Source organism: Scyliorhinus canicula, chromosome 9 (genome assembly GCF_902713615.1).
Source record: "Scyliorhinus canicula chromosome 9, sScyCan1.1, whole genome shotgun sequence".
NCBI classification, from domain to species: domain Eukaryota; kingdom Metazoa; phylum Chordata; class Chondrichthyes; order Carcharhiniformes; family Scyliorhinidae; genus Scyliorhinus; species Scyliorhinus canicula.
In genome coordinates, this window is record NC_052154.1 from 159,254,269 (window position 1) to 159,273,720 (window position 19,452).

A 19,452-nucleotide genomic window follows, 5' to 3' on the forward strand; every position below is an offset into this window, starting at 1 on the left:
ACCGTGTTGCTGAGAGGCTGCCACGGAGTCACAGAGGGTCCTGGCATGATGGGTACCTCATGCATAGATTGAAAATCCGGTCGGGGTGGGGAAAAAGTGCCCTTAATTAAACCCTCAAAGAGTTGAATTGGTTACCCACCAATTGTTGGCATGTGGACGATATACAGGAGTTACTGCCTCTTCCAAAATTGTCAGGAGTTGGGACTTGGTCAAATGCCAGCATGCCTGTTGCGGGTGTGAAATTGTGGCTTTGTCCACTTCCAGCCTCGACGACACAACCAAATGAAAATTCAGCTCCTCTATTACTAAAACTTTTGTAATTTTAAATGTCTTGATTGCGTCAGCCCTCAGGCTTCACTTTCCAGGTAGAGAAAAGAGACACACCCTATTCATCCTTTCCTCGATAAAAGAAGGCAATTAAAAGAATGCATGTGGCATTTGGTGCAGGAACAATGCAGATAAGGTAATAAAAGGCACCAAACCCATCATTAGCAATGAAAACATTAATTCCATAACAGAAAATGGTCCAGGATTAAATACATTCACGGGACATTTCTGGATTTACCTGCATACGAAAGAGGAAATAATCTACCAACCCACATCTCCTTAAATAATCCGTGATGATGCTCAGAAGGCCACGTTTAATATCAATTCCTATTTTCATCAACTTGCCATGCACTTCAGAAGGTATTAAATGAACCTAGGGTGATTAGAGAGACCAAAGATCTTCTGAAACCGAGAAATAAGTCACCTAATGTGGGAATGCAGCCACATGTAGGCAAGGCTGATTCCCTGGAAATGCGGCAGCTTCCATGGTGGTGGTTCCTTTGGTGCGAAACACAAATTATTAGATTTGTTTAATTTATTTCATAGCTTGCATAGTGACATTTATAGAAACCTTGTTGACTTGGGATTTCAGGGGTGCCAATCAGCACCCATGTCAAGATATTTCAAGAAAAGAGGTCATTCTTAATATGTGCACCTCAATATAAGTGCATGCAGTCCATTTCACCATAGGGAATATCTTTCAGGCTGATGTTTGTGTCGGATAGAAAATCTGAAAAAGTAAAATTGAGATGGGTTAGTTATTTTACATATATAAAACACAAGTAACTTTTCAAGTAACAAGTAACACAAGTAACGAACAACGACAAGTCAGAATACAGGAGGGAGATAGAGAACCAAGTGGAGTGGTGCAATGACAATAATCTATCCCTCAATGCCAGCAAAACTAAAGACCTGGTCATTGACGTCAGGAAGCAAAGTACTGTACACACTCCTGTCAGCATCAACGGGGCCAAGATGGAGGTGGTTGACAGCTTCAAATTCCTAGGTATGCACATCACCAACAATCTGTCCGGGTCCACCCACATCGACGCTACCACCAAGAAAGCACAACAGCACCTATACTTCCTCAGGAAACTAAGAAAATTCGGCATGTGCACACTGACTTTTACCAACTTTACAGGGGAACCATAGAAAGCATCCTATCTGGCTGCATCACAGCCTGGTATGGCAACTGCTCAGCCCATGAAGAAACTACGGAGAGTCGTGAACACAGCCCAGCCCATCACACAAACCTGCCTCCCATCCATTGACTCCATCTACACCTCTCGCTGCCTTGGGAAAGCAGGCAGCATAATCAAAGATCCCTCCCACCCGGCTTACTCACTCTTCCAACTTCTTCCATCGGGCAGGAGATTCAAAAGTCAGAGCAGGCAGAAACAGATTCAAAAACAGCTTCTTCCCCGCTGTTACCAGACTCCTAAATGACCCTCTTATGGACTGACCCGATTAATACTACTCCTGTATGCTTCACCCGATGCCTGTGTCTATATATTTACATTGTGTACCTTGTGTTGCCCTATTATGTATTTTCTTTTTATTTTATTCTCTTTTCATGTACTAAATGATCTGTTTGAGTTGCTCGCAGAAAAATACTTTTCACTGTACCTCTGTACACGTGACAATAAACAAATCCAAATCCAACTTTCATGAATAATGTTGCAATAATCAAATTTCAAAAACATATAAAGTTATGGCAAGAGACTGTCCCATGAAATTAATCCAGGAGTTTAGATTGTAACAATCCAAAATGGTATGATCAACATCATTTCTTTTTAAGGCTTTCTTATTATCAGATTGTGCGCTTCGTAAAGAAATTTAGTGCGGCATTATTTGCGATCGGCTTCAGAAGAATGTGAACGCAGCAGCCCTTTGATAGTTCTCCCTCAAAAGTGCTTAATTTTCTGTGAAAAGCAACTTGTTTTTACACAGCTACCCAATATCAGCATCTTAGTGGAGTTGGACTCAAACAGATTTTCCATACAGCATGGGTTGTACCATAATTCTATCCTCAAACTGCAATTTTTAATATATTAAACTCCATTACACAGAAATAAAAGCTGCTGCGTCTGTCAATTATGGAGACCTATAGATTGGGTGAAGACCACAGAGACAAAATCTTATGTTTATTTAGTGCTTTTAAACTTAAAAGTGTCTCAATGAGTTTCCAAGGTAAACAGTCAGCGCTGCTCTCCTACAGATGCAAAAAGTTAACTCTGTTTCTCTCTCCACAGATGCTGTCAGACCTACTGCATTTACCCAGCATTTTCTGTGTTTACTTCTGCTCTGCACCTCTATTAGTTGGGATCTATCATGTTCAACAATGGCTGGTATTAAAAGCAAATTATTAAGGTGCACTGAAATTACAGAACGTACCTAAACATTCAGAACGAACACCTTCTCTATAATATCACTGGTTTTTGGGTGCTGAACTTCGCAGGTGTACTCTGATGAACCTTCAATTGCGACAATAGGCAACTTTGTTACTGTGGAGTAAAGTCCATTGCTATCAATTTTGGGTGTTTCGATGCTTTGTTTATCCTTGTATTCCGTCCATCCCTTGCTCCAAATGATATGTATATCCGCTGGACAAAAATGATCAATCCTGCAAGTCAGAGTTGCGTTTTCACCCTTTTTGGGATGATCAGGAGAACACTTGATTTCTGATACTTTAGGAGTCACAGCTGTGAAAAATGCAGAAACAAAATCTGATTCTCAAAAATATCAACTGCAATCAGACTCCTAAAAATAAATTAATTTTTATGTTTTTTGAAGGGTTGAAAAGCTTTCTCAGTAACTATTCAAGTTGAATATTTATTTAAAGTTCCAAAGATAGGTATAACAGGATTAAAATTAATCTAGACAAACAAATTCTGTTGTTATCAGTGATATCCTGCCCCTCCCTTTGGCTGCACTGGTAGTCCTTGCCAATGGAATCGGCACAGAAATCACCATCATGGTGCAAGCTTGAGCTAAATGCCCACTATTCTCACTTTAAAAATGAATCAAAAGTTGGCTTGCTCGGTCAAGGGTAACCAAATTTTTAACAGCCTGAAAATTAACTTTGACAAATGTGGAGTCTCATTCCTTCAGAAACAACATGAACATTTTAAAAATAGTTTTATATAAGTTTTTCTGTTTTGCACAATTTATGCATTTCCACTGATCCCATGTCTTTAAAAGCAGACAGATAGCAAAATAATGTGAATATTTTTACTTCCAACTTTGCTATCTGCATGCATCAGTGATGATTCTTCAATCTTGTCTCCATACTACTTGACCTGCTCACAGATTCCCTGCTGAGCCCATTTCAGATGACGCTGGAAAAAAGGAAATCTCTACTGACAAACCCAGTAAAGGTTTGTGAGCAGCCATACACGAGGTGAACAATGAAAATGGTTCCTTCATCATTTGGCAAAATAGAGCGACCATCTTTAATGCTGTCTTTATTTTAAAACGAATTACCAACAAAACCTGCTTTTCAAAACCTACAGAAAAGTTCAGTGTATGAGATGCACTCACCTTTAAGAGGCAGTTGAATACGTCTTTTGAATACTGGTACATCAGTGTTAGAATTGTCTTTGTACTGAAAGTGTAAATCTCTTTCAAAGTCTTCTGCAGTCACTGTAAACTTCAGGTAACTGTTTATTTTGTAAGTGTTTTCACTGTGAAGCACAGGCTTTGAATTTGTGACTCCTTCAATGCGCTCTGATGCTTTATACCATTCAACCGTAATATTGTCATGGGGAATTTCACATACTGAAGTCGACACAGATAAAGGTTGGCCATACAAAGGGCTCTCTGGCTTCAATGTGAACTCTGAAAATTTTGGTGAGCCTATAAAGAGAAAATAATATATTTAATTAACACTAAAGGCCAAACAAAGCCGCATTTCATCTGCCAAGAAGTCTTCGGAATTATTTTTTTGGATAAATTTTGCTGGCAAGGTTGTCATTTGTTACTCACTGTTATTCACCCTCAAGGTGGCAGTAGACTGCAGCATGCAGGTTCCCACAGTATTATTAGGTAGAAAATTTCACCCAGGTGTACTGAAGGAATGGCATTATATAGATATAGAACAGTACAGCACAGAACAGGCCCTTCGGCCCTCGATGTTGTGCCGAGCAATGATCACCCACGTATCCCAACAACCCCCCCCCCCCAACCTTATATGTACAAGTCATGTTGAGAACTTACTTGGAGAGAAACCAGAGTGGTGTTCAATGCGCCAGCTTTGCTAGACCTTGCTGCTGGCAAAGATCATGGGTTTGAGAGGTCCAGCTGGAGCAGCTTTGGCAACTTGTCACAGTGTTCCTTGTACATAGTACACATTGCAGCCACAGTACACCAGAGGTGGAATAAGTGGGCATTTATACTAAACAAGGCGTCAACCAATTAGTCTGTCTAATTTTAGTTAACAGTGAGATTCTTCAGTGTTGCTGCAGTTCACCAAAAGAGTTACATGGATAGTATGCTATCACAGATTTTTGCCTTGTAGGTACGGAGTCGGGTGAGCCACTCGCCACAGAATACTGAGCCTCTGACCTGCTCTAGTGGCTGAGAAATATACGTGCCAGATCCAGCAGAGTTTCTGGTCATTGGTGACTCCAGGATATTGATGGCAGGGATTCAATGATAATGCCATGGAATATCAAGAGGATGTGGTTAGATTTTCCTTCCCATTGTTATGAAGATGCGTTATATACGATATTAATCTATAATGTGATTAGCTGGGCTTTTTTCTAAGCAAAGGGTACTGGCTATAGGAGCTACTAGGCTGCATTAGTGAAGGATAGCTGCTGCTTTTGCAGAGACCCAGAATCTATGTGGCTCTCAGAGAAGGGTCCAGCTTGTGTGTGAAAAAATATGCTGGGTGTAGGATAATAAGATAGTTACCCCGTCTCTCTTCTGAAACCTCTCTCATCAAAGCTGAGCTGTTTGTAATGTGGAAAACCCACTCGAAGACTTCTCTGCAACAAACCAAGAGATCTCAAAAGGAGAATTGCAAATCAAGCAGCCATGACTGCAGTGACTGCTCCAATGCGAAAAGGGACATTTTCAGCTATTAAAAAAAAGTCCTCTGGGACCATTTGTGAATATTTATTTCTGATTTGCAACTTGGGCCAATTTTTAAAGATATGACACTAGAGTTTTATTTCAATTTGTGCATGCTGGAGGGGTGTCATTATGTGTGCTGTTTTTGCTTTAGTAGTCTGTTAAACACATTTTAAACCTTTTGTTGATATCTTTTGCACCCTTACCCGATTAAGGTTTAGCAACTAAAAGCTGTTAACTTAAGTAACCTGGCTGGCTTGTTTCGTGCACTGAGCTAATACACATTAAATATATTGAATCGGCCACATTAGCCAGCTTTAAAATTCAAACTCTGTCACAACTAACTCAGGAGTGGGATAAAGAAAGGAATCCATTCACCCCTGCTAATCATACAAATTATGCAGTAAACAGACCTTTCATTGCTGTACACGTTTCCCTTAGCCTCCATAGGCCAAGATGAAGCAGAAAATGGTACTAACATTGGCAAATATAGTACAATTAGAGTGGGCCTGAGAGGCCGAGTGGCCTACTACTGCTCTCAATTCGTATGTATATTTTTCAGTAATGTTAATTAAGCAATGAACACCCGTGGTAAATCGAGCCACTCTTATTCATATCAAAGAAAATGGAAATAAAGCTATAATTGCACAATTAAGATGTTTTAGCATTTCACAATACATTTCTATTAACATCTTTGAAAAGCTGGAACTTCACCCTCATCAAATAGAAAATTTTAACTCACCTTTAAGAAATAGCTGGTAAAATTGCTTAAAAGGTTTGGTTGAAGATTTTGAATGACAAACTTCAATCCTATACTCGGCTTGATGATCATCAGCACTTGGAGTCAAGGTTACTGTGGAGATTTTGCTGTACAGACCATTTTCACATAGCGAAGTTTCCATAATTCTTCCATATTTTACATCATCACATCTCACTTCATTTCTGAACCATTCAACTTGAATATCCTCTGGATAAAAGTCAATTATCTTACAGGTTAAAGTCAATTCTCTCTCTAGTTCAGGAGTGGCGGGATCGCAGGTAATTTCAGAGACTTTAGGGAAAGACACTGAAATAAAAAGATTAAGAAAAGCTGAATTGCATCTTTCCGATCTTTGTTACAGACATACGTCCATCATTCCAAAATGCCACAGAAAAAGTGTTACTCAGTCCTTCTTTCCAACGAACAACTGGAACATTATACAGGTCAGGAAAACTGTAGCTTCAATTGAGAGAATAGATTGATCTGTCATACGGTTGCCACTAAGATTTTGGGACATTACCTGAGCTTGCAACAGAGTAATTTATTTTATAGAATTTCAAACATTGGGAATATAGACAATGCAGTAATTGCACTGCTGATGTGTCATTCCACAGCAGAAAATAATTTACTTTTATATGTAAAATTTACTAAATGAAGAACTTACTGTCTGATCAAACATTATTTCCTGAATACTGTTCACACTTTTGAGAGATAAGACATTGTAATGTCCAATGCCATTTCATCAATGCCAGATCTACTTTTCGTATGCCTAAGAACAATGCAAACCAATTTCTTGTACCCAGTTTTGTCCCTTTTCCCCTTCCCTTCACTCGGATTAATTTAAGTATGGCATTCCAATGTTTAAAATTTAAAAACATAGAGCCTGGGGAACAAAAATATCCCAACAATGCACCGATAACTTTAAAACAGAATTTCATTTTGATGGCAGAGAACTGATTTTACCAGAGCCAAAGTAACATGGCTACCAGCATAACCTTTATCTCAACTGAAATTCCCTCTGAATAACTTCTTGTAGCAGTGAAGTTCTCTTAAAAACCTATTTGGGGTACTATGACATTCACCTAACCATTCTGTACCATCAGAACTCTTTCAAATTCCAGTAACACCACCAGAAACAGCTGGCAATTGCATTCAAGCATAAAAGGCGGAGAGCACCACCATTAATTTCACCAAATTCATTTCATGAAATTAGAATTAGTATCATAAATCAAACAGCCCCATTTTTAAATTGCAGAAATGTTTTCAAACTAAGAATAGACATACCTAAACTTTCAGGAATATATTCTGCAAACCTTGGATACATAAGAGTCTCATGTAGAACCTGGCATTTATATTTACTGTGTAGGTCTGATAACATTGCAGTAATTGTGCACAAACTGGTAAATTCATACAACTCATTTTCAGAATGAACTATTTCAGGGTTTTCTGTATTCATAATGATGTCTTCATTTTTCAACCATCGAACAGAAATATTTTTAGGGTAAAATGAATGCACTTTGCAAGTTAGAGTCAATTGTTCTCCAATCACAGGGTTCCCTGGTTCACTAATGATGGCATTAAGAGAAGGATAAGCTGCAACAGAAAAAAACGAGTAGATCATTAGAACATGCATACATAAATTTACATATTTATCTCTCTCACATTGATGATGAGCTTTCTCATCTTCAATAATGGCCAGAACACTACCTTTACAATAATAGGTTCTTTAACATCCACCTTCAGAGGAATAAGACTCAGTTTAACATCTCCTTCAAAGGATGATACTGCAGCAGTGCAGCACTCATTCATAACGGTACTGAAGAGTCAGCCTTGAATATGGTTAGAACCCACAACATTCAAATGCCAACTGAGCAAAGACATTGGAACAGGAGAGAAGAAATTTGTGTAAAGTATGGAAGTATCCACAGGCTCGTGTAGAAAAAGGATTTAAAATTGATGACTGATTAAAAGTATCTTGAGCCCACATGTTTTGGGCATGCCCGGAGCTCAGTGTGTTCTGGCAAGGGTTCCCGAGGGCAATGTCCAAGGTGCTTACCACACGGGTGGTGCCGAGTCCAGAGATAGCGATCTTTGGAGTGACAGAAGACCCGGGAGTTCAGGGGGCGAAAAAGGCTGACGTCTTGGCCTTTGCCTCCCTAGTAGCCCGGAGGGGGGGGGGGGGGGGGGGGCTCATTGGGATGGTGTGGGAAGACTGGGTCACGTGGGGTAATGTCTCTTTAATTGTTATTGTATATTCTCTTTTTGCATTATGTTAATGTTCACTCTAGTTTGTTTTGTTATTATGGTTACTACTGTTTTATTATGAAAAATTCTGCAAAACCTTAATAAAAATACTTTTTTTTAAAAAGTATCTTGAGGCAATTCACAATCTGGGATCCACCTATTGGGAAGGGGACAATGCAGGGGAGGAGATTGATTATAAATCAGAATGGGAAAGGAAATATTTTTAAAAGCTCCAAAACGCTTTCCAACCGATGACTGTAATTAGGAAATATGGCAACCAATTTGTGCACAGCACGTTCTCAGAAATGTCAATGCAATAAAGGCCTGATGGAATGTTAACGGAATAAATTATGACAAAATGAAAAAGAGATGGCATATTGGAATTCAAAGTAGAAAACACTAGAAATAAACAGCAGGTCCACTAGCTTCTGTAAAAAGAGAACATGTTAATGTTTTAGATATGGACTCTTAACGATGAAGGGAACAGATTCTGCAATAATACTATTTTCCACTGTGCCCCACAAACATTAAGCAGTCTAAGTTAAGGTATAGAATCAACTCTATGCGGGATACCTTGGCAAGGATGTCTGTTCCAGCTCAATGAACTTTCTTATTGCAACAGCTTTCTATTTTTGCACAATTACTACTCTTGTATGACAAGGATAGCTTATAATTGGGATGTTTAGTTTTACTATCGATTCTATTGCTTCTGAGTGGACAAATGAAGTGCCTCCTGCAACAGATATTAGTGGGAAGGCTGTTATGACGTGGTCAGGGATTGATGGTCACAATCACACCTTGGGTTGCTCCTCATCAACCACACAGTGCAGATTGGGTTGAATGTCACCCACTGTTGTTGGTGGAGGTTGAAGTCGGTGACCTCAGTGATGGATCAGTTGGTTCTTTATGTTCCATGTGTCCACAATCTGTCCATCTGGGTAACTCAACAACAGCTGCATGGATATTAGATGCAGCATCCCAGAAAGGTCAGCATGCTTTTAACAAAATTCCTTGTGGTTTTTCAACTCCTTAAGTATGACAGGCTGAGAAATGTGAGGCAACACCAGGTGTCAGTTAGAGTGAACCCAAGTGCCCTTGGCATTGTAGGAGTGTTTTCAGGGACTGAGTTTTGAGCTGGCTTTTACGTGGGGATCCTCCCCCTTAGTTACGGTTCAGGTAAACACAAAGACCCGCAAAGACAGCAGCTCTGGTTAAGATGGCTTTATTTTCCAAGCTTGGTCAACATTCGAGGGAGAGTGATTTGTATAAACGCCAAAACCACTCTGCTTTACATTGCCTTAGGTCGAACAGTTATACAATTTCCAAAAATCAGTAGCCCACCCCAGTTTGACTCGATCCAATCCTTGTAGCTGTCCATTTTACCTTGACCAATGAATTGTACTTTAGGCAGCATGGTGACTGCGTTATTAGCTCATGATTTAACCCCATCCTGTTCCCTGACCATCTGCTGTCTTTCAGGATCCTTGCATCTGTTGCTCTCTTGCCCTCTCCTACTCCCATTTCTCTTATCTTGGTTGGTTCGTGCTTGTACCATTACCTATAGATCCTCAGACAGACAATGTAAAGGGCTGGAATAGGCTCCTGAAGCTACTGATCAGAACTGCTTATTAAGCTGGCTGTGTTATTGCTGACCACATTATTTCTGTTTGTCTTAGGAATGTGGTCAAGTTAGCTAGCTGAAATCCCATCCTACATTGCAGTCACAACTACTAGCAAGAGTTTAAATACTTGTTACTGCTTTGTTCTAAGAATACATGGTTAATGGTTAATAATGATTGGTAGGTATACTTCATACGATTAGTTTCAATCCTCAATAAACAAACTTATGTAGAGCTATTCTAGTGTTATCCTAGCTATCTAGTTTTGAGGGGTCTCATCTCAGAAACACCTCCCCCCCCTTCAGGCATGTCAAAGATCAACACGTGCAACTGCAGGCCTGTGTGGCAGAGCAGTATTCTGCAGCACTATCTTTTTCACATTCATACAGCAAAAGGCCTGCACCAAATTCTGCGATGTTCATCTATGTCCATGACTTTTCACTGACACAGACATCAGTACTGAAGGAAGCAAATAGGATGCACACCAAGACCTAGACATGTTGGAATGTCACTTTTGACCTTCACCCAAAATACTTGGGTGTCACCCTGGACAGAACTCTCACTTATTGGCTTCATTTTGTCAACATTATCCATCAAATAAAAACCTGGCTGCACCTGTTGTAATATCTCATGGGGAAACACTTCACACCACAAGAGTAACATTAGTCCGTTTCTTCAGATAATGTGCAAAAGTACTCTGGATGTTATATAGACAAGGGTAGTTCTTTATGGAATTTAGTTCATCATGTTTAATAAACTTTCTAGAAATTTATGGAAGATATAGGCAATCTGAAGGGTTGGAATAGGGTGGTACCATGACGTAGCATAAATATATTCAAATATAAATAAGATGACCATCACTCCCTTTTAATGGCCTATAAGAAGTTTAAAGGTGAAGTCAGCTCCAGCTTAATGGTCTCAGGTCATAGAATGAGTGCAGGAGGAGGCCATTTGGCCCATCGAGCCTGCACCGGAAAGAGCACTTAAGCCCACACCTCCAACCTATCCCAGTAACCCCATGTAACCTTTTTTGGACACTAAGGGCAATTTAGAATGGCCAATCCACCTAACCTGCAGATCTTTGGGCTGTGGGAGGAAGCTGGAGCACCCGGAGGAAACCCATGCAGACACAGAGAGAACGTGCAGACTCCACACAGACAGTGACCCAAGCCGGGAATCGAACCTGGGACCCTGGAGCTGTGAAGCAACAGTGCTAACCACTGTGCTACCCAGCCGCCCACCATGGAATAGTCTCACCCAGACAGGCCACAGAAAGAAATACCTTTACAAATGTTCAGATTTGCAATAGTTGGTCACATCCATACAATTAAACATTTGGAAATGCTTAATCTGACAACAGATGCCCGGAGTGGATGTCTGTTCTATTCCCTCATATTGAAATTCTTAACAGCAATGTCAGAGAAAAGAAGGCACCAACGCATTTTAAAAGAGATTGATCAAAAACTGTGTTCGTGTTACCTTTTACGTTCAGTTGAACATGCTTCACTGCTGGATTTCTCAAACTAACATGTCCAACTTCACACGAATATTGACTGTTTTCATCTTCTTGGATGGTTGCACGGAAGAGCAGCATGCTGCAGACACTGAGAGTGTGGTCGGAATAACTAAATGAAACCAGATAATGGGAATATTTGTCGGGATAGAAATTCTCTTCAGCTCCATTGTTGTGCTCCACCAAATCGAATTTCTCTCCATCTATTATTTTATACCATGTGATCTTCAGAGGATGTGGCTTAAAGAAATTTATCGGACAAGTCAGCGTAACAGAATTGTTATGATGCACAACTGGAGGTTGAATTATATTAGCCAATTTAGGAGGAACTGAAGAGGAGAAAAAAACAAAGCATTAGTTTTAATGACACACAACTTCAAGATAAATATTCTTGGTTTATCTTTTTTATAATAGAATAGAATCCCTACAATTCAGAAGGAGGCCATTCGGCCCATCGAGTCTACACCAGCTCTCTGAAAGAGCACCCTACCTAGATCCAATTCCCCACCCTAGCCACATAACCCTGCCTAGGGGCAATTTAGCATGGCCAATCCATGCACATCTTTGGACTGTGGGAGGAAACTAGAGCACCCAGAGGAAACCCACGCAGAGATGGGGAGAAAGTGCAAACTTAACAGTCACCAGAGATTGATAACCATTGTGCCGCACCTTTTTTTTTCCCTCAGATGATAACCTCACACTTACCCACGTTAAACTCCATCTGCAAACTTTGGCCCAATCTCCTAGCCGATCTACGTTTCATAAATCCTACAATGCAGAGGGAGGCCATTCGGCTCAGCAATGTCTGCACCGGCCCTCTGAAAGAGACATTATCAATATATAGAACATAGAACAGTACAGCACAGAACAGGCCCTTCGGCCCTCGATGTTGTGCCGAGCAATGATCATCCTACTGAAACCCACGTATCCACCCTATACCCGTAACCCAACAACCCCCCCCCCCCCCCCCCCCCCCCCCCAACCCTACTTTTTAGGACACTACGGGCAATTTAGCATGGCCAATCCACCTAACCCGCACATCTTTGGACTGTGGGAGGAAACCGGAGCACCCGGAGGAAACCCACGCACACACGGGGAGGACGTGCAGACTCCGCACAGACAGTGACTTTGTATTAAGTGAACAATGCTGTGTCCATTATCTTGGCCCTTTTCAGTTTTCTGTAAATCATGCAAGTGGTCTGCTCCCTGTTGAATTCGCTGCATCCTATCCCACGCTGCAGGTCTTGTCTTTCTTTCACTTGTAACAATTTCCCAACACAATATCGACAACAATACCATTCCAAATTCAGGACAAGTATAACAAAAAGATAACGTCACTCAGGGTGGAGTTGGGAACATGAGAACGGCAGTAAAAGCCCGTTCCACAATTCCATTAAGATATTGGCTTATCTCTATCTTAACTCCACATGAAATAGGAGAAGTAGACCATTCGGCCCCTCAGCCATCTATGCCGAATAACCTTCATTCGATTCCCTTGCCAGAATCTATCAGCCTCCACCTTAAAAATATTCAGTGACTCCACCCCCACTGTCGTCTGAGACAGAGAGTTCCAAAGTCGCACAACTCTTCGAGAAACAACATTTTTTAAATGTCTGTCCTAAAAAGGGGCTCATTTTAAAACAGTGCCCCTTAGTTCTGTACTCGCCCACAAGAGCAAACATCCTTTACACGTCCATCTTGTCAATACCGTTCAGGATCTTATGAACTTCAATCAGGTCACTGCTCAATCTTCTAAACACCAGTGGGAACAAGCTCAGTTGTCAAATCTTTCCTCATAAGACAACTCACTAATTTCAACAAATCGCGTAAACCTCTTTTGAACCGGATCCAATGTATTTGCATCCATGGATAAATATTTGAGATTTGGTATGCCCTCTCATAATAAAGGATATAATTCCGCCAACCTTTTTAATTTCTTGCTATACCTGCATATTAACTTTTTGTGACTCATGTGGCAGAACAGCTAGATCCCGTTGTACCTTGGGGCTCTACAGCCATTTAAAATAATACTCTGCCAAAGTGAACTTCACCTTTTCACACATTATAGTCCATCGACTTGTCTTGACTCCACAACTACAACAGGGACCATATATTTCAATTGTACTTTATTGGTTGTAAAGAGCCACTGCATGTCCTGAGATTGTAAAAGGCACTATTTAAAAATGCTTTCTTCGATACCCCTGCCCAGCAAGTATCTATCAATGTCAACTTTGAAGGGGGGGGAGAAAAAGAGAAGAAGAATTCTACAGAGTTACTTCCCAACCCGATTGCTCCAAAATTCCAGTCTCTCTCCTTCGTAAATCAAGGGGAAAAGATTGCTGCTTTTCAGTCAGAATCCCACCCCTGGCTCTATGGACGTGACAGAAAGAGACAATTGCAAGTGTGGAGAGGCAGACAAAAAAGGGGTCACTTACAATAACTCAGTTGCATTATATACAGCAGATTACAACACCCCCAGGAATCACCGTGAGCAGATTAAAACACTACAACAATCCATTTATTTCCTAGTCTACCAATGAAAAAAGCTTTTTATTTATGGTTAAAACTAAAGCCGATAATGGACAGGGAATCCAATTTGAGAAGCAGAGCCACAGAAGGAGGGCAACCTGAAGCCAAGTCTTCCAATCGCAAGTGACACCAACATCCTCGTGAAGGAGGTGAATAGGTCAGCGAGAAGAATATAATAAGTATGTTGGGGAAGAGAGAAGGAAATTAGGCTTGAGATTAGACAGGGGCAGCAGAATTAATGGGAAAATGTTAGACAAGAAGGGGGCTTTGGGATAATGAGAAGCAAAAAGATGTGTAAACGAATAAAGATACTAGGAAAAACAAAAATGGTCAATAAACCAAAAAGAAAATTGGACTCAAGATAGAACAGTATGTAGGTGAATGGACAAACCATTCAAACCAAATTTGATGCACTAGCAGCTACTGAAGATGTGATGTAGCAACTATGATCCAGAAACAATTTAAGATTCGGACAAACTGAGAAATCAACATTCCTGGTTTAACTTCTTCAGTAGAGATGCAGAAGGAACAAAGTGAGATAGAGGATGCATTAAGTATTCCATCCCAGTGTTAAAATGTAAGGATGCTTTAATGTCTCAGGTTAGAACAGAGTTCAGAAAGACAAATGGTATATTGTATTAATGTAGGACACCAAATAGTAAACATAAGAAAACAGGTGAAGTATGTCAATATCTCAGAGAGATACAAGAATAACTAGGCAATACTATGGTGTGATTTTAAGTCAATAAACTGGGCCATGGATCAGCTGAAGATTTTTTCAATGCGAGATGTATAAAATATATTTTTATTTGGCTCAAAACAATGCACCAATGGAGCAGAGGTGAAAGTGGAGATACTATCACCATTCCTGGGTATGTCCTGTCTCACTGGCAGCACAGACCCAGCAGAGGTGGCGGCACAATGGTATACAGTTGGGAGGGAGTTGCCCTGGGAGCCCTCAACATCGACTCTGGACCCCATGAATTCCCATGGCTTCAGGTTAAACATGGGCAAAGAGACCTGCTGTCTACCACGTACCGGTCACCATCTGCTGATGAATCAGCACTCCTACATGTTGAATACTACTTGAAGGAAGTATTGAGGGTGGAAAGGGTGCAGAATATTCTCTGGGTGGGGGATTTCAATACCACCACAGACCAAGCTGGCCAGGTCCTAAAGGACGTAGTTGCTAGACTGGGACTGCAGCAGGTGGTGAGGGAACCAACAAGAGGGAAAAACATACTTGACCTCATCCATCTGCCTGCTGCAGATACATCTGTCCATGACAGCATTGGTAGAAGTGACCATGCCACAGTCCTTGTGGAGACAAAGTCTCGTCTTCACATTGAGGACACTCTCCATCGTGTTGTGTGGCATGACCACCGTGCTAAATGGGATAGACTTCGAACAGACCTGTCAACTAAAGACTGGGTAACCATGAGGTACCCTGGGCCATCAGCAGCAGCAGAATTGTACTCATTGACAATCTGCAACCTCATGGCCAGGGATATACCCCACTCTACCATAGCCACCAAATCAACTCTGCTTCAATGAATAGTGCAGGAGAGCATGCCAGAAGCAACACCAGGCATACCTAAAAATAAGATGTCAACCTGCTGAAGCTACAACACAGGACTACTTGTGTGCCAAACAGCATAAGAAGCAAGTAATAGACAGAGCTATGTGATTCCACAGCAAACGCATCAGATCTTAGCTCCGCAGTCCTGCCCACATCCAGCCCTGAATGATGGTGCACAACTAAACAACTCACTGGAGGAGGAGGCTCCACAAATATCCCCATCCTCAAATGGTGGGAAGCCCAGCACATATGTGCTGAAGACAAAGCAGAGGCATTCGCAACAATCATCAACCAGAAGTACCGAGTGGATGATCCATCTCGGTCTTCTCCTCCAGTGGTCCCCAGCATCACAGATGTCAGTCTTCAGGCAATACGATTCACTCCACGTGATATCAAGAAACATCTGAAGGCACTGGATACTGCAAAGGCTATGGGCCCTGACAATATCCCAGCAATGGTACTGAAGACTTGTGCTCCAGAACTGGTCGTACCCCTAGCCAAGTTGTTCCAGTACAGCTACAACCCTGGCATCTACCCAGTAATGTGGAAAATTGAGCAGGTGCGTCTTGTACACACGAATCAGGACAAATCCAACCTAGCCAATTACCACCCTATCAGTCGATTCTCCATCATAGCAAAGTAATGGAAGGGGTGATCAACAGTGCTATAAAGCAACACTTACTCAGCAATAACCTGCTCAAGTATGCTTGGTTAGGATTCCACCAGGGTCATTCAGCTCCTGACCTCATTACAGTCTTGATTGAAACATGGACAGAGATGAATGCCAGAGGTGAAGTGAGAGTAACTGCCCTTGACATCAAAGCAGCATTTGACCGAGTACGACATTAAGGAGCCCCAGCAAAACTCGAGTCAATGGGAATCAAGGGGAAAGTCTCACTGCTGGCTGGAGGCATACCTGGCAAAAGGAAGATGGTTGTGTTGGTTGGAGGTCAATCACCACAGCTCCAGACGTCACTGCAGGAGTTCCTCAGGGTAGCGTCCTCAGCTACAGAACTGTGTTTCGGCAGGCCAAAAGGAAAAACACTGAACTATGAAGGAACCGTATTTTATATGTTGTATGTGGCAACTGTTGCCAAAAAGCTTTCCTTGAGGCTCCATTCCGTTCTCTGCCGGTTTGTTGCAATCTTCTCCCACTCTTCAATTTTCTTTCACAGCCTACAGTTTGGTTTCCAGATGTATTCTCATCTATTGATACTATATTAAACATTTCGGTGCCACTGTGCCATCCATTGTACCATCCATTGTACAACGATCTTCAGCTGCTTCATCAATGACCTCCCTTCCATTGTAAGGTCAGAAGTGGGGATATTTGCAGATGACTGCAATGTTCAGCACTATTTGTGACTCCTTAGATAATGAAGCAGTCCAAATCCAAATGCAGCAAGATCTGGACAATATCCAGGCTTGGGCTGACAAGTGGCAAGTTACATTTGTGCCACAAAAGTGCGAGGAAATGACCATCTCCAACAACAGAGGATCTGACCATCGCCCCATGACATTCAATGGCATTACCATCACTGAATCCTCCACAATCAACATCCTGGGGAGTTACCTTTGATCAGAAACTGAACTGGACTAGCCATATTAATACTGTGGCTACCAGAGCAGGTCAAAGGCTGGAAATCCTACAGCAAGTAACTCATCTCCTGAACCTACCAAAGCTTGTCCACCATCTACAAGGCACAAGTCAGGAGTGTAATGGAATACTCTCCATTTGCCTGGATGAGTGCAGCTCCAACAACACTCAAGAAGCTCGACACCATCCAGGACAAAGCAGCCTGCTTGATTGCTCCCCCTTCCTCAAATATTCACTACCACCACCACCGACGAACAGTGGCAACCATGTGCACCATCTACAAGATGCACTGCAGGAACTCGCCACAGTTCCTTAGGCAGCAACTTCCAAACCCAACGACCACTACCATCAAGAAGGACAAGAGCTGCAGACACCCGAGAACCCCACCAACTGGAGGTTTCCATCCAATTCACTCACCACCCCAACTTGGAAATATATCGCCGTTCCTTCACTGTCGATAGGTCAAATTCCTGGAACACCCTCCCTAACAGCACTGTGGGTGTACCTACACCGTAGGAACTGCAGTGATTTAAGAAGGCATCTCACCACCACCTACTGAAGGACAACTCGGGATGGACAGTAAATGCTGGCCTAACCAGCAAAGCCCACATCTCGGAAATGAATTTTAAAAATGTTCAACTAAAAATGTTCAACTTTTAAGTGAGTAGGTGAAAAGGGTGCAAGGGCCAGAAAAGCTGCAAAATGGTTACGATATAATATTGTCATCAATAGATTTCTTTTTAATAAATATTATTACAACGGTAGAACACTTCTTTCCTCATTTCTGTCATTCACAAAGAAACAATTCATAACGAAATGAAATGAAAAATGAAATGAAAATCGCTTATTGTCACGAGTAGGCTTCAATGAAGTTACTGTGAAAAGCCCCTAGTCGCCACATTCCGGCGCCTCTCCGGGGAGGCTGGCACGGGAATCGAACCGCAATTGATGGGAAAAGTTCTACAGAACTGTGTTTCGGCAGGCCAAAAGGAAAAACACTGAACTATGAAGGAACCGTATTTTATACGTTGTATGTGGCAACTGTTGCCAAAAAGCTTTCCTTGAGGCTCCATTCCGTTCACTGCTGGTTTGCTGCAATCTTCTCCCACTCTCACAATCTTCTTTCACAGCCTACATTTTTGGTTCCAAATGTATTCTCATCTATTGATACTATACTGAACATTTCAGTGCCACTGTGCCATCCATTGTACCTTTCAATTTCGCACAGCTTTGTTTCCCACTTCAGTAATCATACAATTTAACAGCACCCGGCAGAATTCTAGATGGGGGATTTTACTATAACACATGTACTTTTAACCTAGTCATCTATGACAGGAGGGCAAACTTTGCCAAGGGGCCGACTCTGACGTAACTCACTGATACGTCGTGGCAATATTCAACCAGGGAAGTGGGCATCCATAACAGGTTACTGCAATTGCCATGAAGCATTCATTTGAAAATTCAAGAGTGGCAGTTCTAGGAAACATGTCTTAGGCTTGCAACATTTAATGCGATCACAGAACAGTAGGAGACGGGAACCGTGTTCAATCTGAACACAAAGGGTCTAGATGTTCGGCCGAACGGAATAGTGGCTTTTGATTAAAAGCTTACCTCCATCGATTTGTAAGCGGATCGTCCTGCAGATGCCTTCACGTTCGGCTGGATGCATCACTTTACATGTGATTTGTGCATTACTGTCCACATCAAAGTCAGGATAGACCTCAAGAACGCTGGAAACGCTGAACGTTCCATCATTGTTTGTCTGGAAATTGGCTGCCTTGACTTTCCATTTCATGCCAGTTTCACTCATAGTTACATTCCTTTCTGTTTTATTATACATGATGAATGGGAAATGGAATCGGTTGTCTACTTGCCAGGCAGCAATCAACTTCTCTTTAGTTTCATTGCACCTCTTCCAATACCAGCTGACAGTAATAACATCAGGTCGATAACCAGACACTTGGCATACAAACTCTGCAAGTTCCTGGTGTATAACTTTTGCAGGTCTTTGAATTTCTGACACTTTTGGTGCAACTAGGAATAAAAAAAAATCAATTTCAAGTTAGATCAATCGGCCAGGCCTGCTGAGTTTTTCCAGCTTTTTTGTGTTTATTGCAAATTTCCAGCATCCATCCACGGTATTTAATAATAATCTTAATAATTGTCACAAGTAGGCTTACATTAACACTGCAATGAAGTTACTGTGAAAAT

The 19,452-nt window shown here is 41.5% G+C and overlaps 1 protein-coding gene across 1 annotated transcript in view; it reads right to left on the reverse strand.

The window, feature by feature from the left end:
• Positions 1-318: 318 nt before the first annotated feature.
• LOC119971841 overlaps positions 319-19,452 on the reverse strand; it is a 40,940-nt gene continuing 21,806 nt past the window's right edge. The window contains exons 5-11 of the mRNA XM_038808050.1: positions 18,853-19,275; positions 11,503-11,865; positions 7,445-7,753; positions 6,143-6,466; positions 3,868-4,182; positions 2,722-3,029; positions 319-1,057 (exon numbers count right to left, since the gene is read on the reverse strand). Coding sequence (XP_038663978.1) covers positions 2,722-3,029; positions 3,868-4,182; positions 6,143-6,466; positions 7,445-7,753; positions 11,503-11,865; positions 18,853-19,275 — 2,042 coding nt within the window. The 3' untranslated portion in view covers positions 319-1,057. The remainder of the gene's footprint in view (positions 1,058-2,721; positions 3,030-3,867; positions 4,183-6,142; positions 6,467-7,444; positions 7,754-11,502; positions 11,866-18,852; positions 19,276-19,452) is intronic.